At 42.0% G+C, this 26,485-nt stretch overlaps 2 protein-coding genes across 7 annotated transcripts in view; both read right to left on the bottom strand.

Moving 5' to 3' along the window:
* Positions 1–213: 213 nt before the first annotated feature.
* Positions 214–3,234, bottom strand: OLFML3 (olfactomedin like 3). The gene is made up of 3 exons (XM_032415742.1): positions 2,807–3,234; positions 1,848–2,133; positions 214–1,519 (listed from the first exon to the last, which is right to left on the bottom strand). The coding sequence occupies exons 1-3, from the start codon at positions 2,918–2,920 to the stop codon at positions 699–701; spliced, it is 1,221 nt and encodes a 406-aa protein (XP_032271633.1). The 5' UTR covers positions 2,921–3,234; the 3' UTR covers positions 214–698.
* A 1,429-nt stretch (positions 3,235–4,663) lies between these two features.
* The window catches only part of HIPK1 (homeodomain interacting protein kinase 1), a 49,210-nt gene continuing 27,388 nt past the window's right edge, over positions 4,664–26,485 (bottom strand). For 2 of the 6 annotated variants that reach the window (XM_032421100.1, XM_032421092.1), the window contains 14 exons: positions 25,905–25,991; positions 25,029–25,213; positions 24,552–24,714; positions 23,401–23,626; positions 19,494–19,615; positions 18,224–18,358; positions 15,456–15,598; positions 14,861–15,043; positions 14,152–14,358; positions 12,412–12,653; positions 10,635–10,765; positions 9,869–9,937; positions 9,608–9,705; positions 4,664–9,516 (listed from right to left, as the gene is read on the bottom strand). In XM_032421100.1, coding sequence (XP_032276991.1) covers positions 9,063–9,516; positions 9,608–9,705; positions 9,869–9,937; positions 10,635–10,765; positions 12,412–12,653; positions 14,152–14,358; positions 14,861–15,043; positions 15,456–15,598; positions 18,224–18,358; positions 19,494–19,615; positions 23,401–23,626; positions 24,552–24,714; positions 25,029–25,213; positions 25,905–25,991 — 2,445 coding nt within the window. In that variant the 3' untranslated portion in view covers positions 4,664–9,062. Of the gene's footprint in view, positions 9,517–9,607; positions 9,736–9,868; positions 9,938–10,634; positions 10,766–12,411; positions 12,654–14,151; positions 14,359–14,860; positions 15,044–15,455; positions 15,599–18,223; positions 18,359–19,493; positions 19,616–23,400; positions 23,627–24,551; positions 24,715–25,028; positions 25,214–25,904; positions 25,992–26,485 lie in introns of those variants that run through there. The other 4 variants (XM_032421079.1, XM_032421086.1, XM_032421082.1 and 1 more) reach the window with 4 other exon arrangements.

Here is a 26,485-nt window from a genome sequence, read left to right on the forward strand (position 1 = left end):
CCTTTCCGCCGGCCCCCTAAAGCGGCGGGATTGTGTGCTTCCCCAGGCGCCGCACGGTAAATCTGTAACTAGAGAAGTCCCCTCTATCTCAGCAGGAGAGCCCAGCCAAGTCCCAGATGTGGCTTAAGGAGTGGCAATGGGGTGGAGGAGGAAAATGGAGGGTCACGGGGAGAAATCCGATCTGAGGGCCACCCCAAACAAACACAGGCGAGGAGCAGTGGCTTTTCCTTTTAATGCAAAATGTTGCAATAATACAAAATGATGTGGAGAAAGCCCCGTTCTCCCGGGCACTAAAGGGAGAAGGGAGACAGCCAGAGTTGAAAGTCTCCTCCTCCTAGAACCCTCTCCCCCCACCGGACTCACACGGAGGCAAGAAATATTCTGTTGCCCATTTGCTGGGGTTGCCCCCATGCGAGGGTCCAGAGCTCTGGGTCTGCGTGGTCTTTGGCCTGAAATTCATTGCCATGGGGCAGGAGGGCAGTGGCCACTTAGGGCTGTCTCTCTTTCAGCTCTAAAAGGGTCTCTGAAGATCTAAGGTCCCCCAGGAAACGGAGGGGCTATGAGAATTTGGCTTCCGTTGGCTGCAGATACGGGCCCCGAAGCACAAGTTGCCCACATCTGGACAACGAGGAGCAGGAAATGTTGTGGGGACAGAAATGTGTAGAGGTGAGAGAGATTCCCCGACCAGGGCTAGGTCCTCAGACTTCTTCCTCTTTCTTTCTCATCTCCAGCTTGTAGACAATCTGGTAGCCGTCATCCCAGGCGTAGAGCTGACGCTCTCGGGGGTTATAGCGGAGGCTGGCATGGGCCCCGTATCGGCGGGGGAAATACGGGAGGGCCGCCCTCTCGGGGGTCAGGGTGCCACTGGCATCAAAGGAGCATTGGATGCGGGCGCGGCTGGCAGGGCGGGTGTTGTAGACAACGTACAGGGTGCCGCAGATGACAAAGGCCGCCTCGGCATTCTCTCTGGGACATGGTGTGTCCCACTGCTGCTCGGTGTCCAGGGTCTGGGGGTCTAACTTGGCCAGACACAAGTGCCTGTCATCTTCCCGAGTGGCATAGACAGCCCAAAGGCCCTCCTCGTCAGCGGCCAGGTCGATGTACGTGTCTGCTGTCAGCCCGTACGGGGGGATCAAACCCTCCGCCGGGAATACTGAGCTGTCCACCACGGTCCGGTTTGCCAGGTGGAATTTGATAAGCTGCAAGGTGTTCTCCAGCTCCCCTCCCCCTCCGGGTCCTCCAGGAGGCCTCCGGGCATAATAAAGAAAGCCACCGTACACCAGCTGCCCCGTGCCTACCCAGGGGAAGGGCACCCGGATCCGGGAAGCTTTCCGGGCAGCCATGGCCAGGGTGAAGTCCCGCAGCCTTGGGAAGACAAAGGCTGTGTCATTCTGTGTCCCATCTAATACGTAGATCTTCTCTGTTGGCCCCATTGGATCCTTGGTCCACAGACCAGCTGGGCCACCGAACCGCTTCAGGATCTTCATTGATCTCACCTGAGAGATTGTGTAGCCACAGTCTGGTGGGGAGGGAGAAAAGCACAGGACAAGGCAATACGGGCAAGAGTTAGATGCCCGATGCGGGAACCCCCCAGGGTGGGCCATCTGGAGGACAGTGGGCATTTGCCAGTGGACGCCTCCACTCTTAGGGAGGATAGGGAAAAGGGCGCCACAGAGGCCTGGGTCCCCAGAAACGCTCGCAATGGCCCTGTCATTATAGAGATTCTCCTAAAGCAGATTCCAGAAAATCGCGCCAAAGTGGCCTCCGGGACAAGGAGAAAAATGGCAAAGAACCAAGGCAGAATACAGGTCCTGAGAGTGTCAGGGCTCTGCTTTTGGACCACTTACCTGTCACCATATCGTACTTCTCATTTCTTCTACCCTTGCCTTTCATCCCAGGGCCTCCGGTCACCTTCTCATCAACCTCCACACAGGGTAGAGCTGGGTTCTGGGTCTCCAGATAGTCAACTTCCCGCTCCAGACGGTCCACTCTGCCCGAGATGGTGTCGGCCTCGGTTCTGAGTGCCTCACGCTCCTTCTCGGCCACCTCCAGCAGCGGCAGCATCTTGTTCTTGAAGTCCCTCAGCTCAGCGGCGTGCCGGCTACTTTGGTCCTGGCACTGGGCCAGCCGTTCCTGCAGGGATGGGGGCCAGGAGAGGGGCTGAAGGGTTACAACTCCCAGGCAGGGAGAGGCCCAACCAGGGAGTGAGGAACGGGAAAGAGCACAAACTCAGCCAGGCATCAACTCCCCTTCAACCCCCACTGAAAGGAAACCAGATGTTTGGAGATGCTAACTGTGCAAAAAGCCCGGCTCGGATCACCTAGGCCTCTACCCCCACTTCATGTCCTCTGAGCCGCCGGGGGGGCCTAAGTGCATGAGGGGTCTCTGCTCCACTGTATACTTCTCCTCCTGGGAATGAACAGATTTCAACTCGGGAATGGCACAGACTTCAAACTGTTAAAAAGACAGAAAGCTGCAGGTTCTCTGGGAACTTCTAACTCTCACAGAATCATCAGCTCACCCTGAGATGCTTTCTTACCATGCTAGCTCTCATGTCCACTGTCCCCTTATTCCATGCCATCTCAGGGTAAAACACAAAGGCCTGTTTGCTTTGGAATGGCTCTGTGGCCGTGGGGAAAGAGGAGGGCTTGCAATTGTAAGGATACTCTTATTAAAAGATAGAGTTTTCTGTCGGTCCTCACAGAGCCCCATCGTGTCATGTCCCCAGATCCCTGACACACTGGGTGAATCAACAGGAGATGTGGAGTCCTTCCCGCCTGGCCCGGGAAAGAAAGGAGTCACTCACCTCTAAGGCAGCTAGTCGGCGTTCCATGTACTCCACAAGGTGGTGCTGCTGTCCCTGAAGGGGTCGCAGCCATGACAAAAGGAACAAGGTGAGGAGAGGCGTGCAGGGCCCCATGGCCGCAGGAGAAAGGGGGCCGGAGTAGGAGCGTGCGGTCCTGTGCCTTTTCCACTCAAGCCCGCCGCTTAGCTTTGGAGGCGGGGTGGGGGCGGTGCCTTCTCTCTTTCTGGATCTCGGGTCTCTCTCACTACTCTGGAATGCTTTCACGGTCTCTTTACAGCCCCCACCCCCTCCTTTCCGCCTGGATTGATCAAACACAGATGGCCCTATGGCAGAGCAGCCAGAAGAAGCCTTAACCACCTCCCGCCTAGGCTGTAGGCTCCCGGGGAGAGGGGAAGGAGATGAAACCCCGGGGCAGAGGACTTCTGGGCAGTCACCCAGAAAAAGGAGCTAGCAGCAGGAGGCAGGGGCCCCGGAGTACACTCAGCAAACTCTACTCCTGTTTTAGGAGAATGCATGCTTCCTTCCAGCGCTGGCCTCTTAAAAGACATCCATCATTAATCTTTTCCTTCCCCAGCAATAGTAGCATGAATTGTTTTCTGCCTTGTTCAGTGGAAGCGGGAAGCAGGGGAGATGAGGTTTGAGGGGAAGGGGTGGGAGAAAAGATCACAGTGGTCAAGTCTGCACTACCTTCTTCTATAGCTCATTGGCGCCATCTTGTGATAAGCACCTGGTGTCATCTCAGGATTCACAGGGAAACCAAGGCTTAGACCTCACGTCCTGTGGAAAATTTTCCACAAAGCAAGCCAAGCAGATTGAATTTACAGGGGTTTTCATCATTAAAACACAGATTTCCCCACAGACTACCCAACTACTTAAGGGGCTATCCCAATCTCTCTCTGATTTAGCCTAAGGAAGAGAATATAACTGAGATTTTAAAACAAACAAAAATACCAAAAAACCCCAGATCACTGGCAAGTTAAATTCATTCTTGGTTACCTGGGAAGTGAGACTGATAGCAGAGCCTTTCTATTTGCCTTTCTCTTACCTGAACTCTTCTAGGTATATTCTCTTACCAAAACTGGGGAACGTTCAGGGAGTTCACCCTCATTTCATTTATTTAGGAAAAAAAAATCTTAAAAATATATGTGTTGCAGTCTAAATCAAATAAATGTGTTCTGACTTCCCTACCAATGGGAGAGAAGAGCCTATTGATCCTTTCTAGGTTATGGTTCAAAACGGTGTTTCTAAATGCGTCTCATTTCTATACCCCAACCACGACTGCAGAACCCCACAATGAATTAATGGCCACTGTAGGGTAGATGTGGCCTGAAACACATGTGTCAAAAGAAGCCAAACGAATATATAGCATTTATTCAGGGACCTGCAGTGATCGATTTAGACAAATCTCTAATTCTTCATCAGGAGAAATTTTCTTCACTTTAGAATCAAGAGAAATCTAATCGGAGTCCTTCTCCAAAAGGACTATGCTTCAAACGATGCAGCTTGAAAGGAGGGAAAAATAGCGTCTGCTGTGGTGATTCTGATTTTCATTATACTTCAGATGGTTGCTGGAACATGCTAGGAAACAAAGTTTAGTTATCCTGGGTCAGAAGCTGTGCCTCCTTCAAAGGGCCAGGACCAGATGATCTTCAGCTAGGGCCCGGACACTCCATTCCTGGGAAGTGTTTTCAACCAACCCTGTTTCATTTCCATTGTGGAGATTTGTATGAAAGATGGATTTGCCTCTAACCCACCACTGACGTTCATTTCAGATGCGATATATTTAGCCACTCCAAAGATGCCATTTGTTGATCCCCTTTGTAACCCTCTAACAGAAGTCAAAGACAGCCACATGAATCAGAAAATTTACCCATTTTATTGATGCATTGCAATTGCTCTACATTTTACCATATTATGTAGAAAATACTGAAAATACAAGCTACTTTGTAAAACCAAAGACGAACATTGAATCCAAAGATAAACTATGTTTTACACAATGGACCCTTTTCCCGTAGTTAGTATTAAATTTTAAATATCTATTTCTTTTGTTAAAATGATTATTTTACATACTCCCTAAGTACATCTGCATTACAAACATAGCTCAATAATTCTCAGAAACTGTTTCTAGAGGCTTGTTGTAAAAGGAAGCGCACAACCAGAAAAGGGAGAAAGCAAAAAAAGTTTAAATCGCACACAATAACTAGCATATCAAATACATTTAATAAAGTTGGAATTCCATTGCAATATCAAGGATTCAAAGCAGAAATACTAACATTACATATAATGTACATATAATGTACTGCTACATGTAGTGAGATTATTTTTCAAGCTGAATCAAAACCACACATTATATAAAGTTTAGCAACAAACAACCATGTAGACATGCTGCACCATCCATCAGTTAAAAAAACAACAACAAACAAACAAAAACCAAAACAGGAAGCAGGCTTGGGCCATTCCTGTCACTGAGAGGCAATTTCATTTCCTATCCTAAAACCAACCAACCTAATCAGTGGGTTTTTGCATAATAATGCTGAGTAAAACACACATTACTGTGCTTGCCTGGCTAAGGGCAGTCAAGCTGAGCCCCTCTAGTGGAGGACGATGGATGGCCAGAACTGTTTGAAGTGGGAGTTCTTATTCCTGGGGCTGGTATCTGAGCTGAGCACTGACAGCAGTATCCCCCTCCTGGGAGCTATTAAAACTCTGGAGTGATCAAGTGTCCCAATGAGCCCAGAGTGGCTGTACTTAAATCTTCCCCACTTTCTCTCTCACCCTGAAGGGGAAAAGCTGGAAATGCAAGTTCTGAAAGGACGTAAAGCCTTAAGCTGGTCTGAGGTTAGGCCGCTGCTCACTGAATTCGCAGGGCTTCCCCCCATCCTGTCAGGGCTGGCAATGTTAAGCCCCAGGGACAGAATCTAAAGCCACATTGAGCACATACACATTGAGCGGACACAGACGGATTTTTATCTTGGTAAATTTGAAATGCCAATTTGCAGACTAAGGCTGAAAATTTCTAAAACTCTTAAAGCCACACACTGCTAGTAAGGATGTTTCAGATAACAATACACACTCTTGGTATTGTCTTTTCCCCATGAAGTTGTAAGACTCGCATCTTAAGTGGTTATCTACTTATTGGACAGGGGGGCAGGAGTGGAGTGTTTTGTACTTTTTTTCCTGCATCTCGTTTGTTACAAAAACAACAAATCTTATCCCTTGTAGAGGAAAGATAAGGAACAAAAAATGTTTCTACTAGAAACTAGGTCTGCCTTTGAACAAGAAAATCAAAATATGCTTGGCAAAAAAGGGAAACACAACGATCACACACGTTGACCAGAAAACTGTGTAACACTAGTGACGGAAACTATACAAACTGCTTGGGTATCTTCCCCAATATAGCGGTGCAAACCGAACTCAGGAGAATGACCACAAAAAAAAAAAAAAAAAAAAGAAAAAGCAGAAAACACCAACATGTTCCTGGTAGGCTGTACTGACTGTACTATCTGCCCCATCGTGGAAGCCCTTACTCTTTACAATGAAGAAACTCCAAATACCTTGACAGCTCCTCGGTGTTCAACCCGGTACAGAGCTTGCTGACCAGGCTCCATGAAATCTCCCATCTCCATCCTGCACCTCCTTGACGCCATCTCTACAAAGAACCAGTCCTAGACTTAGCCCTCAAGTACATAATTTTCAATTCAGATGGAACACTTCTATATCTTAGAGTTAACCTTCTTCCCCCAAATCTTTTATGGGCAGGAACATCCCCATCCCCAGTACCCTCCACTTGACCCAGATCCATGCAGGAGCTGAGAGTACAAGGACAATTTCACAGCCCCAAGAATATTCAAGTTGTTAAAAAGAAACCTCAAAATCCCGATGACTCAACAGGCTTTGGTTCCTTTTTAATATTCTTCACCGGCTCAGAAACCTTCCTGTGAGTTCCCTGTCACCAGCGGCCTCACAAAACTCCTCCTCATAGTATGGGGACATGGTAAGCAATACAACAGGCTCTTTGGTATAAACAGATCTGTTATATGTTTTTTTTCAACAAGCAAATATTTTACTAGGAATGGCAACTATTTGCAGGAAGGACTGCCACATGGGAAAAGGAAAAGAAAAATCTCATTCTAAAAGTGATTGCACATACTTTAAAGAAAAAGAAAACAACCACATATTTCATATTGGCTTGACTCCTCTCACCTGCTTCCCAAATTCTCACAGAAGCAAGGTAGCAATGCGCCGTGAGAGAGCCACATGGGGAAAATGCTTCTGTGAGAACTCAGCTGAGATTCCGGGTTGGAAAGGGGTAGACGTGGTGCTAAAGGAGAAAAGCTGCTGTTTTTATTTTTCAACGAAGGCAGGGACACTGACAACAATGCATTTACACGACACAGCTACTAATCCTGTTCTGATAAATCCCAGTGAACAGCTTAGGGTCCACAAGGGCTTGCTGGTCCGTCCTAAGGCAAGCTCACTGTAAACTCTATGAACCACTACATTATCATATAAGGCACTACAATAAGGGAAGGAGGAGATAGGGAAGAAGAGACACACACTGAACAACTCCTCACCAGACACACCTGTGCAAAACAATTCCAAGGGTCTCCTCTCCTTGCAGGCAATGCCCCTGCTCATTCAACACTACAGTAATATGCTCTAATATAATTGCAATTAGTTCACATACATTCCAACAAGTATCAGTTCATTTTGGTTTAAATACAATGGAGACATCCATTCCATCTCCGGGGTAACACTGGAGGATCAGATACACACTAAATACACAATTCAAGTGTAATCACTACACATTTGATTACAAATAACATCTTGGGTTAGCAGGAAAAATTGCTTGTTATATTTTTCTAATCAATATGTACATATTTAATTATGCAAAATATTAAAACACCACCATTACAAAACTTCTAAAATATTTTTAAATTCAGTAATAAATTTTTAAAATATTTTTTGCAATTCCTACATGCACTTATTGTATAAGTCTTAATAAGAGAGCATTCAATTTGCTGCTGGCATACAAAGGAAGCTACTTTAAAGTATAAAAGCTATACACAACGTTCTTATCTGGTTTCAGATTCTTTAGCTTTCTCCCCAAATAAATCACTTAGAACAGAAGGGAGAGATGAGGCAAAGAGAGAGAGAGGTGTATTATTGAAAATTCATATTAATCTTTAGGCAAAGCTCACCAATGCCAACAACCTTTAGGCAAAGCTCATCAATACCAATATCGCATAATACAGAGAGATTTTGCATATAATAAGACAACCACCACCATACAATAATAACCACCTTAATGGCTTTTCCAATAATAAAATTTAAGCTGAATCAGAGAAAGAGAGAAAGACTTTTAAAAATAACTTAAGAAGAATGCACGGTACTTCATTTAAAAAGAGTAATGCCTAGTGCTTTCACGGTAGGTATGGATTCTCTCACACTAAGTTACCAGCAAATGGTGAGCTGCCTTTTTAACACTACTTTACAATAAACACAGGAGCAACTGAGAGAATCCCAAGAGTAACACAGAGCAGTATTTACCAGTTTTGCAAAAATAACAATTGCCCAGTAAGTGTAACGTGACACGAAAACAAAACTAAAACACTGTAAGTCTAATGTCCCATAAGAAAGGTAAAATTTTGAGAGGAGAAATGCCTGATAGTCAGATACAGACTTGTGTAAGCTGCTCTTAAAATAGGCAATTAAATCTTGGTTTTTAAACAAGCAAAAAGTGATGATTTTTCTTTTCTCACTTGTTACCGGATTTCAAATCCTCCTATCAGCATTTTTCCTCTGACCAGCAATTACAATAAAACAAAGTTAAATAAAGAGGGGCTTCACTTGGTTTTTTAAAAACATTTATAGAAATCAAGTCAGAGAGAAAATATTTTTCAAAGGGTAACTTCAGAACGATCTCTCTTCCTTGGTAACTGCAGAAGATGGGCATCTGAACTCTTCCAAATAGCAAAAATGCTGTCACAAAAATAAAGAATTAAAAAATAGGGCAGACTTTGGGAGACTACAACAATGCAGTCAACACTAAGACAGGTTCCCCAGAGAAAAACCTTCTGCTTCAGTGGGCCCCTGCAGAACAAGTTGCTGGCTAAGGAGTTTCAAGAGGGGCTTAAGGGAGGAGAGCTCGTCATAGCCCGTTATTAAGAACTCAGGGCCAGGAATAGGCAGCCATGACCCCTCCTCCCTCTGCTCACCAACTACAAATAGGAATACTGGCTGATCTTGGTAGGACTCAGTGGGTATCCAGTGTAAATTGTTGAGCCTCGGGAAGACCCAATGTAGGACTGGGTGGCAAACTGGTGTTGGTACTGAGCAGGGGCCACACTGGCAGAAGTGAGAAGGCTGGGCCCAACACTGACAGGGACCTGGTGCACCAGAGTGCTAGGGTGGGTGGTATAGGCTGCAGCATGCCTTGAGGAGCCCTGGGGGGAGAAGAGATGAGCAATGGAGCTGGTGGAGCCCAATGCAGCAGCAGAGGTGGGGGCAGCATACGTATACAGGTGAGGCTGGCTCGGCAGGTGAGCAGGGGCTGGGGCCAGGTGTGGGTGCCCCGTCGAGTGTAGTGGGCTGCCGTGCTGGAAGGCGTAGGGGGCTTGGGAGAGCGGGGCCACAAACGCCTGCTGCCTGCGGGGGGCAGGGTTGCTGCTTCTCTCCTGCGAGGTTGGAGCTGACGATGACTGCTGGTTCTGGAAGGAGGAAGAAGGGAGTGAGGAACCTTGAGGTCATTCCGGTTCGGGGCACCAAAGACCAAGTGGAGAGTTGAGTAGAAGTTCTAACCTGTACTGTTCCTGGGCTGCCACAGCACAGAAATCTCCCAGACTGGCAATGCTGTCAGAAGTCAGCCTCCATCCCTCCACCTCTTGGCAGAACAGATCCTAACCCAGCCCAGATAGCAGCAGTTTGCTCTTAAGTATGACAGGGGCAAGGGGGGGGGGGGGTAGGGAATCAAGAGTTCACAGGGTTACCCACTCCTGCAAGTTAGTAACTGTTGACTCACTCACCCTATTCTGGCGCCAGGGAATTTGAATTTTTCCTAACCTTTCTTTCTTGCCATTGTTTTCTTTTGTTCTCCTCTAAGTTCTTCATATCCCTCTTGACTTGTGGAGCCTAAAACACATGCACTAACTCGAACTGACATTTGCACTTGCATGTGCTCTCTCTCTCTCTCACACACACACACACACACATTCACAGTTACACCCTCATATTTACACTTTCTTAATACTGGTAGACATCATACAAGCACCAGAATTTTAGCTGAAGAAAGAATGAATAGTGCCCCTTTTACAAACACAATAGTGTCCCTCCCCACCCCATCAGATCACATAGTGGTGGCGGGGGGGGAATCTCAGACTCAAGCCAACACATAGGACTAGAACCAGCTGATGAAGTGGCCACAAAGCTTTGCACTGTCTCTTGCCTCAAGTAATCAGTGTGAGGCTCAGGTTATTTATGACCTGGGATATAAAGGAAGAGGATCTGGTAGCAAAGCATGTGGTGGTACAGAAGCAGGTATGGACTAAAGCACCCAAGGCTCTTTCTAAATTCCAGACATTTCTCTAATCTTCCAGGACAGACGAGGGAGGTCTGAAGGAAAACCTGGAATGTGCATCCTCAACACACTTACAGAGGGAATAAAGGGACACAGCACATGCAGGTATGACGCAGGCCATGGAACACCAAATGGTCTGACACAAAAGGGGCTTCATTTGGCTTTATTCAGCAGTCCAGCCGGAAGCAGGGTTCTCCAGAGAGTGACAAGAGGGAGGGCCCCAAACAGAAGGCAGCAGCCCCTAGCGCTTACCTGGCTAAGGTTGAGTGGCTGTGCTGCGCTGGTCCCCCCGCGTGGAGCTCGACACCCTGTGGGGGTGATACAGCATCCAGATGACTGCCCACTCACTGAGGCCACTGGCTTGGTCTTACTGCTCAGGAGACCTAAAAAAGGGTCAGACCGTAGTCAGTTATGAGTGGCCTCAGCTAAAGCTCAGATGGCATCATATTCATCAGACCACATCTGTATGAGGTTTGCAAGAGTTAAGGTTTCATGTGTATCTTATTTCCTCAATTACATTTACACCAGAGGAACAAAAACTGTACAACCCATTTCTTTTCTGTCTTGCTACAAAGCTCCATGAAGGATCTTCGAAAGATTCACTTCAGTAAATCTTACACAGTCTCTTGTAATGTGCAAGGCACTGCTGGAAATACAAACACCAGTGGGACACAGTCCCTACCCCCAAGGGGCCTATAGTTTTATGTAGGAAGGGGTGAGACACGTATAGAAATGACACTGGGAAGCTGAGTAAGATGTTGGTAATGCTTAGGACATTTAGGTGTCAAAGGAGCTTCAAAAGAAGGCATGGTTAGATCCTGTTGGGCACTCACTATCTTTAAATTCTAAGAAACTGCAGAGCAGTTGGATATAAGCAAGATCAATTTCCAAGTTCTGCTTCCTCTGTGGTCCTACTAGGAAAACGGAAGCATTTATTCAATGATTTGTGGAGTAGCCTCTATTCTTTGGACCCAACAATGGACAGCTCCTAATGACGCTCTTCAGTAGCCTGGCATCAGGAAGTTCTGCCTTGTCTGCAATGGGACAGCTGCCCAGTTCTGAGGGGGTTCGCACTGAAGCTTAACATGATATCCTGAAATCAGAATCCTGTTCATGTCTCTGGCAGTAACATAATTCATAGTAAAACACTAATTTATGTCAGTACAGCACAGACGGCTATACTGACACCAAAATTTCACGCTCCCCCTCCTCTGGTGTACAGAGCTGCCACTGGAAAACAGCTGCCTAGACAAGGACTCCATTTCCTGGGCCTCCGAGCCTCTAGGTGGGGCCATGGGATTAGTCTGCACTGTTTCCAGGGCTTGAGAGGTGTCCCTCCTCCAAACTCTTTCTTCTTTTCATTGGAGGCTGAGGATCCCTGACTCACTGCAGGCCCACCAACCAGGAGCACTAGCACTGGGAAGTCATGTGAGTAAGAAGCAAACTTCTATTACATCAAGCCAGGGAGGTCTGCGGCTTGTTACTGCAGCTGGCGTTACCTGATAACTGAACTGGGGAGCCTAAGCCCAGCATCTAACAGCAAAAAAGATGGAGGTTGCTAGGTTGACGATAAAACCACAAAAGTATTACTGCTATGACACTGGTAAGAAAAGATCTAAGTACATACTGGTTTCCAAAAAAAAAAAAAAGAAAAAAAAAAGTTTGCAGTCATTTTTAATAGTATCCATTCCTGTTCACTCTGGATTGTTCAAATTTGAATCACTTGTGCCAAAAAAAATTTGCCTGCTAATTCTCCCTGCAGTACAACAGCTCTTGTCTGTCTTCTCCCATCAAAACTGAGTACATTTCTGAGACTACAAATTCACTTTTATGTTAATCCAAACAAAATAAACATAGTAAGATACACTGATTGCCAAAAATGATTTCACATCACAAGGAACTGATTTCTGAATTAAGTAACTGGTCGCTACCATCACTACCATATAATCTACCTAAGCAGATTATGGCGACACATTAAGGACACACACACAGCGATGGAGAGTTCACCTGCGGCTGTGAAGATGCTCACCTGAGGCTGGGGCTGCTACAGTGCAGTCGCCAAGCTGAGTTTTCAGTGGAGGCACGATGATGGTGCGGGTGCCGGCGCCATCCCCCACGACTCTGCCGGGCCCCTCCACAAGGGGTCCACTATTGCCCCGGAGAGCACCCAGGGTATCAGTGGAATATGGGCTGCTCAAGGAAGAGTCAGAGTCTGGAGAATCATTGACAGTGACATAACTGATGACATTAGACCTTGCCTTCAGGCCCGAGCTGAGGAGAAGAAAATACATGAAAATTCAACCCCCTTTTAGCAATGTTTCTTTGCTGATCTCTGGTCTCCCATGACGACAAGGATGACGACGGCGACAGAGTAATGCTAGCAGCGGCAGACTTCTGAGTGCTTGTTATGCATCAGGCACTGTTCTTACACTACACGTAGGTCTCACCAGATCCTCACAACACTTCTATGAAGTAGGTACTATCACCCCCATTTTGTAGATGAGGAAGCTGAAGCACAAGAGATTAAGACACTCAGCCAAGGTCACACAGGCGGTAAGTGGTGAAGACAGGATTCAAGCCGGGACAAAATGCTGCCAGATACACAGCTCTAACAACTCTTCCACGTTGCCGCTCAGCCATTTCCACTCACGGTCATTTCAATAGTATTCCCCGTATCATCCTGCTAGACTATATAAATGGTTCCTTAGTATGTCTAATCAAACTTCTCGCCATACTTTTTTTTTTTTAAATGTTCCTTCACAAACTGAACTCCATCTTCCTAACTTTAATTTTTCCTGATTTTAAAAGAGACTTGGCTCCAGTCAAAGCAATCCTGCTGGTTTCACAACTTTTGCCACTCCATGGTCACTGTTCCTCACTGGAAAGTTCACCTTTTCTCTTCCCCAAATCCGTTCAGAAACCACTTTCAATACTTAGGTTCAAGTCTACATCCCATTTGTAAATACCATTTTGTAACTGTAAATATCATTTGTAAATAGCTCTTTTGAAGTACTTCATTCTAAATCTGCTCTTTCAGGTCATTAAACTTCATTTATATATAACTCTGCAAAGTCTTCTCAGTTACTGTCATGTGTGAATCCTACCTCCTCAGGTAAATGTGGGGTTATTCCGTCTTCTTTATGCCTAGCACCAAAGGCCCAGTGAAGAATATAACACAGAAAAATCAAAGCAATTAACTATGTTCCCACTAAGAGAGAGGTGTATGTAACAGTTCTTAAATGTATCCACTCTCTCTTGGTTAACTGCCCAGTTAAGAACTTGGATTAAGGTGCTGAAATAAGAGGAAATTATCTGGTATTTACATTCCTCAACTTTCAGACCATACTTAAAGTTGCACCTCTTCCAAAGAGGCCTTTGCAGATTATGAAATTACAAATAACCTCCTATCTACTAACTTTTCCAATTAACTGTTGTCTATGTGCTTCTGCTATGGCATCTATTTTCAGACTCTAAAGGTCCTTAAAGGCAGGGAATCATGTCTGTGGTATAATGTGCATTCCAAGCCAAAGCAGCTAAATATTAAGCAACTTAATATCCCCCTTCTAGCGAATGTATCTGAAAAGACTGATTTAACATCGCTCAGTCATGGAAACTGGAGTGTTCTGACTCACGCATCCAAGGCCATACTTCCAAAATACCATTTTTTAGTCCTTCCTTTCATAGCCCAAACTGGACCACTTGCCTGAAACCAAGAGTCTAAGATTAAGGTTCGGAGCCACCGAGCCAAGGAGCCATTCACCTATCTTACCTATTGGGCTTATACTTGTTGTCCTCTTCCTCATCAGTGTCACTGCGGATGGTGATGACACTCACAGGAGGGCTGGGAGTATCTGGAATGATGATTGGCTGATGCTGATCTGGGACAGGGACTAGGGAATTATAAGAAGATGTGGTACGGAGAGGACTGCTCCCAACCAGAGAATAGACTTGAGAAGGCAGAACATCCAGAGAAGACCTGTAGAAAAAGGTCACAAGAAAGACCGTTCAGTCCTCGGTCCCCAAAACTATCCATCTTTTCCCCCAGAACTCTTCCCAACTTGTTCTTTGATTCCTTTTTACCTAACCATTAAGTCAATACAACACTTAACTATAGAAGTTCCAATAAAAACTAAACGAACCGCTCTAGCCAGGGTTTCCACCAGGGACAGGAACCCTAAAATACAACATAAATTTTATTTTTGTATGCCCTTTACTCCATGGTTAAATTTCTCTCTGTAATGTTGGCAGAAAAACAAAAACATCGGCCTAAAAGACGGCCTGGATTCAAAGTGGCAGCAGAGAGAAAGGATTTGCATAACCAGGGCACACCTGGCATGCATGACCAAGTGAAAAGGTTAGCTCAATTCGGCGGCTACTCGCCGCTTCACGCCAAAAGGGTCTATACCACGGCACTCTAAATGCTGGCGACATCTCTGTCAAACTGGCAGCTTTAACTACCAGCTCTAACAGAGACTTACTTAGAAGAGACTGGAGCAGACTGCTTATTCTTCTTTGAAGGGAGAGAACTGGATTGTTGTTGTCTGACAACATGGGCAACACCAACATTCAGGGGCTGAGCAGTGGCCAGTGTCACGTGGTTAGTCAGCAAGGAGGGCTGCTGCATGATAGTGCTGTACTGGTTGCCGTGAGAGTGGGCATTCCTGTACCAACAGAAAGACACAGAGAAGACTGAATGGCTAAACCGCTGGGAAATTAGGACCAAATAGGTATTAAAAGCAATTAAAACAACCAAACAGAGCTGCATTTTATTTTTTAAGTTGGGCACCTGGATGACAAGGCTATAGGTTTTCATTGCATGGTTTCTAATTGCATAAGCCTTTCTTTAAATCCCAAATAAATGATTCCTGATCTCAGAATCTATTGTTTTCCTATATTCCAAGTTTTCTCATTACTCCATCTCCTAGCCCGATAAGGGTTTTCTTAAAGAATCTGAAACAGAGATACATCTCTCCTTTCCTTTATATTCTTCCCAGTCTGACCAAACCATCAAGCACTCCTACCCTAGGGGATCTACCCTTGCAAATCTCCCAGAGAGGAACACAGGGTACTTGCCTCCAGTCTGTGAGCTGCTGGCCACTGCCCATGGCCTCTGGAATCACTGCTGTGGGCTGGACAGAGTTGTGCAGAGCTACCCCAGGCAACTGTTGCCAAGTTGAAGGCAGGAGAATTTGTTGGGTTCCTCCAGGCCAAGCCTGCTGTAAGGAAACACACATAAAAAGATCCAGACTTGACTCATTCTTGGCTTTTTCTTTTGTTTTTCAGATGAAAGAAAAATTCATATCTTAAAAGAAGTTGCTTGTAGATTGTTAACTTGCAGAGATCAAAAAAGAAAAGTCAGAGGGGCTCAAAGTTACAAGTCTTATGAATAGGGAAAAGAAAACATGCTGCTTTTTCTCGGCCACCTCTGTAACATGACCACCAGGGTATTAAAGAAAAGAAGATCCCTGTGGTTAAGAGTTTCTCTCTTATACTGCAGAGTCAAAGAGTCTGAAAAGTTCAGAGGTAAGCTCCGGTTAAATGATGGAGTATCATTTTTGCAACGATTCTAAAAATACACCTAGAAAGAGTTAAGACAGCTCCCTTGAGATTAAAAATAGGAATTTTAAAATTGAAGTGCCAATCAGTTAAGACATCAGGTCAATTCAACCCATAAAACAAAGGGGAGAATTGTGCCTTTTTAAAAGGGTAGGACTTGGAACATGGAGACAGATGCGGATGACCAAAGGCCAAAATCCTTTGGCAAACAAGCATATACCAGCAAGAGAAAGCTAACTTCATCATATACAGCCATATGATAGAATTAAATAAGGCAGTAAGTAAAATATTTCCAAAATAGATGCAGGGAGCACCATATTTTGTTTTTAATAGTTACCTAAAATATAATGTTTAACGTATCACTTATGGAAACATACTTCAACATAAAAACTAATCACTACAAGAAAATACATCATTTCTAGTTTTTAACAAGCACTTGCAATAGACAGCAACAAATATGTTTTCTAACTTTTTACAGAAATTCTGGCATTTTCTGAAAAAATGGGAACAGATTTGAAAGTTTCCTTTTTAAACTTAAATTCTACAGTACAATCACCTACAATGCTTGGGTACATATGGTTCTTTCTTGAATTTCAAACTGCAAGGCCATCAACACACTGTTTTAAAAATATTTCTGCAAGTAACAGATCCACTTGTTACAAATACCGGTTCCAAACAAGAAGCCTTCAAAGCAGAGAAACTGCAAACACGTCTGCTACCATAAGCAGAATTTAAAACAAAATAAAACAAAACAAAAAATAAGAGAAGTATGTTAAGTCACACCATGCGTCTTTCCATAAGCCAACACCTGCACAAGACAAAGCATGTAGTTTAATACAGAGCAAGAAATAACATTCCAACGTGAGGCAGAAATCTGGCGTTCCAAGCGACGAACTGTTTTGACAGAGGAAGAACAAAAATATGCAAAGCTTAGCAAATGACTAGTGCAAACTTAAGAAAAGCAGCAAAGGAGAAGTTATCAACTAACATTCTCAAAACTACAGGTGAGCAAGTTAAAACCAGTGGCTTGGATCAATCAAATTGGAAATATATCTGACTCCCTTGCACTCAGGTTTTATGCTCATGATACAATTAATCTGGAGGTGACAAAGGCTTTTAAACTAAAAACCAAACAAATTCCAACAACCAAAGTATGTTTCTGGAAGTGTTTACACTCAACATGAGTCCTTGAGAAACAACAAAGGGAATTTTTTAAAAGCCCCTTCAAAAGATGTAGATATCAGTATTCAATAGTATCAATAAAGTTTTCAAATGCTTACCTAATTTTAAATTTTTAAATAATGAAATGCTGGATGTCCAATAAAACAAGTCTAACTCCCCCAAATAAACCAAAACACATCCAAAGACCACTCTGAAGGGTACAAATCCTGAAATACACCTCGAGGTCCTATTTGTTTTTCCTATCTCTAAGCCCCATACTATTACATTTGCTGCTGTATTTAGTAACTTTTCCCCAGGACTTTTAGTGACAAAGGTATTATATTTGCATAAGGGTTTTCCGCCATATTTTCATCTCTGTATAAAGACCTACTGGTAAAGTCATTAATTTCTCCATAAACCCCTAAAAATGAGTTCACGTTTAATCTCAACCAACAAATGAAATATGATCTAAAAATATTCTAAAGGGACCATCTTTAAATGGAAGATATAAGCTGCCACTGATCATGAGCGGCAGAGTTATCTTCATATGTTCTTAGAAGAAAAGTTAACATCAACTGATAAAGCAATTAATTAGGAGCATCTTTAACATTTCTACATGCACAAAAATTTTTGAAGCTTAAAATAGCAAATAAAGAAGGAAGCTACCTTGCCAAGGAGTTCAAATTTTGGCCATCCGGATACCTGCAGCAGAGCCGAACTAAAGGCCATTTCCTTTATTCTCAAGGATCAGAGGGTAAAAGGGCAGAAAACAGATACAGTGTTGAAGCTCTTCTGAGACTACACCAAGAGCTTTTATCACACTAGGCTGGCAAAGAAGAATAAAGGGATCTGGCTCCTTACAGAGTCACACTGAATATCAGAGTCAAACAGTGCTTCAGCAAATGTTGGGGAGGAAAACAATGAGACATTAAAGATGTAGCAAGAACACAGCCACAAGATGGCACATGCTTCCATGCCCTCTGCAAAGACTAAGTTAAAAAAAAAACTTTTTTTTGAAAAATGAGAAAACCAGAAGGAAACAGAACAAAAACAAACAGGAAAAAATAAAAAAGAAAGAAACCAAAGAAACTCCGTTAGTAACACAATCAAGTGAGGGGAATTACCAGTACAGCGGCAGTCTGTTCAACCAGCGCCGGCCGGCCGGCTGCGCAGCTCAGAGTAAAGGGCACCGCATACTGCGGTGTGATGGTGGCTACTTGAGGGTGGAGAGTTGCTACCATTAGTGGTGTACAGCTTCCCTGCAACGTAGATTAGGCAGGTGAGTGAAACAAACACGGAGGCAGGTTATCTGGATTCAGAAGGGTTCTCATTCCCCCCAAGATATTACCAACAAGTAGGAATTTCGTATCACCTAAAATGCACGTAAAACACAACTTTCCCCTTCAGCTCTGCACGGCATCAGCCCACTAGGTCAAATGTCAAGGGCCTAAGGCAATCAAATATAGGAATCCTTCTTTGGCCAGATTCAGAGGATCGGCTCTACAAAACTCAGTTAACAAAGGCATGTATTAAGAATTCCTCTTCAGGGGCGCCTGGGTGGCTCAGTCGTTAAGCGTCTGCCTTCGGCTCAGGTCATAATCTCAGGGTCCTGGGATCGAGCCCCGCATCGGGCTCCCTGCTCAGCGGGAAGCCTGCTTCTCCCTCTCCCACTCCCCCTGCTTGTATTCCCTCTCTCACTGTGTCTCTCTCTGTCAAATAAATAAATAAAATCTTTAAAAAAAAAAAAAAAAAAAAGAATTCCTCTTCGTCCTACTCCCAAAAGAAGAGTTTTGGGCTTCCAAATTTCCTCTGTGTCACGGGCCACAAACATTTACACACAGAATTGAAAATACGGTATCTGTTGCTTATATGAGTCTTTCATGATTTTCTTGCCCATCTTAGTTGCATGTCCCGTGGCAGGTAGAAAGTTTTAAGGCTTTCTATAGCTTAGTTAAACACACAGAGTGAAGGAATGTAATACTTGAAGAGGCATCCTGGTATGATCCAGCCTCTCTGTCATGATATCATTCTGAAAGAGTGAGCAAAGGGGACACTAAAGGGAACAAAAGGGGAACACTTTATCTTTAGAATCAAAATGCTGTTACATGTGTATAAAAAATTAACTATATCCCACAAAGTCTGAGTAAATTTACTCAAAACACTATTTCTCAAGGTCTGGGTATTTATCCCTGTAAGTCTAAGGAAGACACTGTCAGAGCTGCAATAGTGTTAGGAATGAGCAATCATTCCTCTATACATGTTTCCTTTTAAGTCCACGGAATCATAACCAAGAAAGATCTTACAGTCAAAGTAAATACCATCTTCTAGGACAAAATATCTGCATCTCAGTAGCGCTTCCGCAATACTGAGTATCCAAGCTGCTGCGGCTTTTACCTGTGTCAGAACTCCTGACTGTATCTGCAGTGGCTGAGCAGCTGGAGCCTGGGGTACAATCGGCACAGCGTTATCCATCCTCACAGGGAATCCAGAATGCTTGGTTGTTGCTTGTAGTCCAGCTGTAGAAAACACCACCACAGTTAAATTGCTTTGCTAGGTCTGTGGTTTGCTTACGGTTTTTTTGTTTTTAGCTTTTCTGTTCAAATCATCCACCACCCAGGTTAGTTCTAGACACGTGACATAGGAATTTCATAGAAGTCTAGGGACTTAAGAAAAGGGAGACTGGTTTGGCTCTCTCAGGTTAAATTCATGGGAAGATGTTTGATACAAGAAGGGATGGTTTAAGGGAATTTTAAAAAAACTTTTTTTATCCTACAACACTTAAAATGTAACACCCATCCCATTCCCATTAATAGCATATGCAAAAGCAAACAAACAAAAAACCTATACTTACTAAGTTACATTCACCTTTTAATCCATTAGGGGGGAAAAAAACTTGTATTTTTTACATGCAATCTATTAAAAGCAAAGACTTAAAATAATTATAACTTTTGGTTAATTATGACTCTTAGTTAAGAAAAAATTATCATTATTTATCATCTAAGTTACCCTTTCAGAATATTTTAAGATGTTTTACCCTACTCCTCAAAAAATTTACAATTTAGTTACACATTTTATCTTCAACTAGTATGTGAACTGAAGAAATTATAACCCAGGATAAAAATATTTAAAAAGTAGGTATTTTGGTTTACAGGAACACTTTTTTTCTACTTATTTTAGGAATCTGCCTTTGCCATTGACAGCTTTCTCTTTTACAACTAAAGCACAGCTAATTTTTGCTGCCTTGCTCTGGGCACAAATGCTGAATGAATGTTTCCTCCAAATGGGAATTTCTTACTCTGGGGAAAAGAGAGGCTCAAGGCAGTTCTCCCTTTTGCCAAGAGTCGGGAAGAGAGACTTCAAAACTTTCTTTTAAACTTGCCCTATCAAAACTTTCAATGTGGAGAATTTAAGTTTCTATTATCCACTAACAGAAGTTTCTCTAATTCACTAATGCCTGCAGTTTTGTTAAGTGGGACACAAACATTTTATTTTAATTAGAATACTTCTTCAGTGATACTTTCTAAGCTATCACCAACTAATTTCTCTTAATATTACTACCAAATAAGCATAACTCCTAAACTCTAACACTGTGATTTTCAACAAGTCCTCCAATTTTCCATTTCAGTGATTTACAAGTATTTTAGCAGTAAGATGTCATACTGGAAAACACAATCCAGAAATACACGAAGTAAGAGAGACTAGTAAAATTAGAATTAAAACACTATAATAACTTTTTTAAAAAGTGCTACTTATATAAAAATAAAAGGTAACAAATCCAGATATCCAGATTAAAAAAAAATCGGCCAGCCGTTCTTCATAAGGCAATGCTAGCTAATAAAATATCTAAGCAACATCAAAATTCTTGTCTAAATTCCCAGGACACATGGCCAACTACAAGACAACATTATTGTAATAGCCTCCTACAAACAGGGCAGGAACAGAGGGCAAAGGCAAGTAAAATTTAGGAAGAAATGTTCATGATAGAAGTTCACCTATACATTCCAAGATAATAAAGTAAAAGGGACAAAATTACAAAATGATAGTTACCACTGAGTAAAATGTGTATCTATTTTGGTCAACTGGAAGAGTACAGAAAGTAATATTTATAGTACTGACCTACAAATCTAACTAAATAAGCATTAGACTGCTTTCATAATTTAGGCTAAGCCACAGCAGTTAAGCTATTTACACTTGCTTCTTCAGGAAACTACAAGTGGAAACAAAGAATTAACAAGGCAACACTTTTGGAAGGTTCTCCCTGAGCCCTGAACTAGGAAATGATTCAAGCTTTGATTTTTGTTTTGTTTTTGTTGAATACAACCCGTTAAATAAAAAACCATGGAAGTATGGAAAGAACTGTCTAATTGATGAGGGTCAATTTTCTTCTAAGTATAGTATCTTGTAAAAAAAACAGATGGTGAAAGAAGAGGAGGCAACCTGGAATAGAGGACTGCTGGGCAGAAACCAGCATACGGCTGTGGCTGACAAACCAATTGACAACCTTTATAGCTGAGTTTAAATACTAAGAGGTGGTACTGCATATTTCAAAACCCCACTGCCTGGATTCAAACCCCAGTTCTACCACTAACTAGTTATTAAGACTTTGGGCAGATGAGAGAATCAGGTTCAATTTTCTCATCTATAATGAGATATGACATCGGGCATAATGGCATTACCCACTTCCTAGGGTTGTTTGTTGAGGATGAATTAATACATGTACAAACAGAACATTATCTGGCATGTAGTGATACATATCAGCTATTTTCATCCTCATTAACTTAAAAACTCCCTTTTGTTTGGAAATTATATAATTTGCTCTAACTCCTCAGGTTATTCAGACTTCCTAAACAGAAAAAAATTTCCAAAACTTATACTTACCTAATTACAGCAAAAGAGTTACATCACTTTTCCCCTCTACATCGAGTCTACATTTTGTTTTATTAAAGGAACCAAAAAGTTCTGCTTCATCTTATAAATATCATCTGAGAAGCAGCAGAAGACTTCAGAGTCCCGCATCTGAAAACTGTTCCCGTGAGACTCACTTTGGAAAAGGTGAGGGGGAGGAGGGTGACTAGTTTGCTAAATTCAGTAGAAGAATCACTCGACATACGACAACCCAAAGTATAGAATTTACTCTTATGTAGCATATGCAGAAAATTATTTGGTAAGTTAGGCTAAATATGCATTTACGGGTTTGGTATCTGCTCCTCCGCTCTCCCTGTGGTCTCTCCCTGGTTTACATCGCTATCGCTCTCCTGTCCTCCCGGTAATCTCTCAGTTTCCCCTAGCCCCTCTTTTCCTTCTGCTTGCTCCGACTCTGTCAGAAACCAAACAAACAAGAGAGTCACAGTCAATAAGTAACTGAAGTAAAAAGATAAAAATGCTACCTGCTTCTATTGTAAAGTGCTATGACAAGCCTGAATCCTGATTTATTACCACAGGGTACTGACAATGACTTTCTGTTGGGCAAGTCAAGTGTGTTGTCAGAAAATATCCTTAAAATAATTTAACCTTTTAAATGGCTCACCATATCAATAAACACATTTCCCATATTTCAGAAAAAAGGAAAAGGACAGACTGAATTACAGAACAATAATGAAAAAAAATGAGGAAGGACGGGAATGTGAACATTTAAATTTTATTGCAACACATGGGGTCAGAGCCTCTTTCTTCAGCTATTCTGTTCCTCTGTTGATAGAAGTTTGTAGGAACAATATGATTCATAAGCTGAAGCAGATAAACTTAATGCACTCCCCATACATGTACCTCCGCTTGTAGAATTTTTCAGTTCAATAAATAATTTTTATTTCTGAATGTAACTCATGAGGTTTCCATATTCTTAAGCATAATTTTTACATTTTAGAATAAAATTACCTTTTATTTGGAAGGCTAATTTTATTAATAGTGGAATGATAAAGGAAATAAGATTCAATATAGAATTTCTGTTTGTAACAAATTTCTTCAAGCTTAATATTTCTGCATATTGAGAGATACATACTTAAACAAGATATAGGACATTGGTACAAGGTCTCAGTGGGCAAGAAATTGGTATCAGGGCAGTTCAAATAAGAAAAGTTAATTGAACTCCCATAACGTGTCAGACAGTAGCATAATTAGATACATAACCAATGTAAAAAGGGTAAATCCACGTTGTTAATTTCAGTTATCTTCATATTCAGAGACAGAGTTTAAACTTGTCAGAGATCAAAACTAAACAACTAGATACCTACTAAGGAACTGCCTAAAGCAAGATCTGTGGCTCTGATATGATACCATTTGATAGAGGAGATTCCCCACTTACTCTGAAAAGCAGGTGGACATACTATAAATGTTTGTTGGAACGGATCTGTCTGAGTGCAAATTTGGGTGGTTCCAGGCTGCAAGGACACGCCCTGCTGGGCAACTCCAGGAACTGGTGCTGCAGACGATGGGTACAAAGCCGACTGGTAGTTTAGCAGTGAGACATCTGAATTAGCCAGGGAAAGAGTAGCAGCTGCTGCAGTAGAACTGGAAGCTAGAACACTGGCCTAAAAACAAAAGGATTATAGCTGTATACTGGCATAAAGTGGAAATAACAGTATTTTTACACATGCAGAATCTACCCAGAAAAACTTAAAACAAAGTTTTAAAATGTAGTATTAACTGTCCCTGAAATAACTCTCTGCTTAAGAAATCTTCCCAATCTCTAAATTTAAGGCATACTATAAGGTTGAATAAGAAAACACAGAATAAAAAACAGTCCTGTACTGACTGAGGACAGCCTCAAATAAACCCTTACCTCTTCCTTCTGTACAAAAAAGTTGCTGGATGTGAAATACCACCAAATCTCCTTTTAAAAGTAGACCTAGCTAAGATATTAGGAAGCTCACATCTTCAATAACAAATGTAAATATCACCGTTTGGCAAACAAATGCAAAACCACTCTTAAATTACTGGAAACACCAAACCGAACTCATAGAAACAGTAAGTAGATTGGTGGTTGCTAGGGACAGGGTAGAAGGTGGGAGAGAAAATGGGTGAAGGTAATCAAAGGGTACAAACTTGCAGTTACAGATGAGTAAGTTCTGAGGATCTAATGTACAGTAGAGAAAAAAATTATTGGAAACACCCTTCAACACATGTAATGGGACATATAAAACCTTCCCAACAGAGAAAGTCAGTGGCTAAAGTCAGTACAACTAACAGCAGTAGGTAGTACAATAGCTATGGTCCGTTTATGGGACTATGCGAAGACTGTGAGGGCCTGGATTAGGCCTTTGTATTTAGTTTTTGGCGGTACATGACCGGTAGGTATCATCAGTCCACCTGGTCTTCCATCACTTTTGCTATGCAGGAAATTCGTAAGAAGCAACAAGACCACCAAAACAAAAACTGGTTTCTTTATCTCAAACTGTACTCTTACTGGTTTCTACCCCTCTTAGGTTTGAGTTTCCAATATCATTTACTAAATACCTGATTGTGCACTGTATTAAGCTGGTTGCTGAAGCTCATGGTTAGATTTGTGCTTGTATTTGGGGCAACGTGAGTAGTGAAGGGGCTCTTGATCTGACTCACTGTATCATACATGTGAACCCTCCGCTTGCAGATCTCCATGTTCTGAAAACAGGACTTAACACTGAAAAAAGAGATTAAAGATTCAGTAAAATGAATGCTGAGATTTAAACAGACAACAAAAAACTCAAGATGAATATGGATCAACATTTTTCCCCAAGTATATTTAGATAAAATGAATCCAGAGTTTTTATAACCATAAAGAGAAGAAACATACATCTTATTTTTAATCTCATGATTTTTTCAATGAGAAAGGAAAGCATCAGTGAGCAAAATATGAAAGTACCAAGGCTGCTGCTCATGTGATTGTTCTGTTTAGCTATTAAGATGGTAACAACACTGGACCACATCATGGCAAATGCCCCAGACCATACTCACTGATTGCTATGTGGAAAATCCAGAAGGTGGGTCATTGTCACAAACTGATGGTTAAGAGTTTTCAGAGGAGTAATTCTCTTATCTGCATCAATTGTTAGCATTTTTTTTAACAGATCAATGTATTCTCTTCGATCCGCCTTCTCTGCCAACATATCCGTTCCCTCCAAGTCTGTGGACATATTCACCTTCCAAGGAAAATTTAGAAATATTATACTTCATGACTTAACCTTTAATGCTGATACTACGCATATGAATAATAGATAGATAGATAGATAATAGATCTCAAGAGAAAAACCTGAGGAAATTCTTTTTATTACAGAAAAATCATTTTCACAAGTGGAAACTCTTCTTATGCTGTCTAAATAAAACCTTCAGTTTGGTAGAGTGTGTTGGTAGAATAAAGCTGAATGAGTCTTTTCATTCAAAATTTGGACGAACAAGTGAAAGCAATTATTATTACTTAAATATAAAAATTTCTATTGTTGAAAAGATTAAATGACATAATAAATATAAAGTGTTTAAGCAGAGTTTGGAACACAATATGCACTCAATTAATGTTAGCTCTTAAGTATTTATTTAGCAGAGAAAATGGACAGTAAAGAAATCTTCAAAAATAGTATTTCAAAATACTGACAGACAAAAAGACCAGTTAAGCAAAAAGCAAGGGAGAAACACAAAATTCTAAAAGTATCCTTGGTTAGGATTCAAATGTTCCTTTAATACATGGCAGAATACTAATGAACTTTTATCTCTAAAAAATGAAAACATATAGAAGATAACAGATTGAATCTATTTTTAATATAACTAATCAATGGAAATGTCTCTCTGATTAAGAGATATATAAATACCTGGCTTCCTGAAACCTTCTATACTCACCTGAGCCATGTCATCTAAACAATTAAAAATGTACTTTCGAGCTTCTTTTGATTTGATTCCAGTCTCCAATTCATGTTCTTCCGGTGTCTATAAAATATAGATTAAAAAAAAAAATTCCATCTGTATGTTATTTTCAACGTTTTGTTCTAAATTAAAGCCAAAAATACAAAGAAACAAGTGTTGTCACCTTGCCAATCAGAAATGGCAAACATGAAAGTAATTTACAGCCAGAAAATCTTCTGGTGGATGGACGGGACCTGGATATCTGGCCACCCTTTTAATAGTGCTAAATTAAATGTGGAAACAGTGATCTAACACAGTTCTTGAAGGATGTCATGTAAGAGGGGATATTACCATTTTTCTCTTAAAGCTACTTTCATATGAAATGATATTTCAAATGCTAACTATTAAACAGGTTCAGGGGCAGAGATTCACAAGGTTACTCAAATTAGTCAGAGATCTCTCAAGTTAAAGGAGTAGGCTCAGAAGTAAAAAGCAGGCATTTGTTTCATGAAAATATATAAGGCCTTAACATGGGGAGTTAGAAATTTATGTTATTTTCTCATATTTATTGAGAATTC

The sequence above is a fragment of the Phoca vitulina genome, unplaced genomic scaffold, assembly GCF_004348235.1.
Source record: "Phoca vitulina isolate PV1807 unplaced genomic scaffold, GSC_HSeal_1.0 scaffold2, whole genome shotgun sequence".
NCBI classification, from domain to species: Eukaryota; Metazoa; Chordata; class Mammalia; order Carnivora; family Phocidae; genus Phoca; species Phoca vitulina.

Excerpts from the sequence above, each read along its gene's own strand:
- OLFML3 (XM_032415742.1), bottom strand. The coding sequence starts at position 2,920 with ATGGGGCCCTGCACGCCTCTCCTCACCTTGTTCCTTTTGTCATGGCTG. Across the intron at positions 2,134-2,806 it reads GCCGACTAGCTGCCTTAGAG|GAACGGCTGGCCCAGTGCCA; the intron begins GTGAGTGACTCC and ends CCATCCCTGCAG. Across the intron at positions 1,520-1,847 it reads GAAGTACGATATGGTGACAG|ACTGTGGCTACACAATCTCT; the intron begins GTAAGTGGTCCA and ends CCTCCCCACCAG.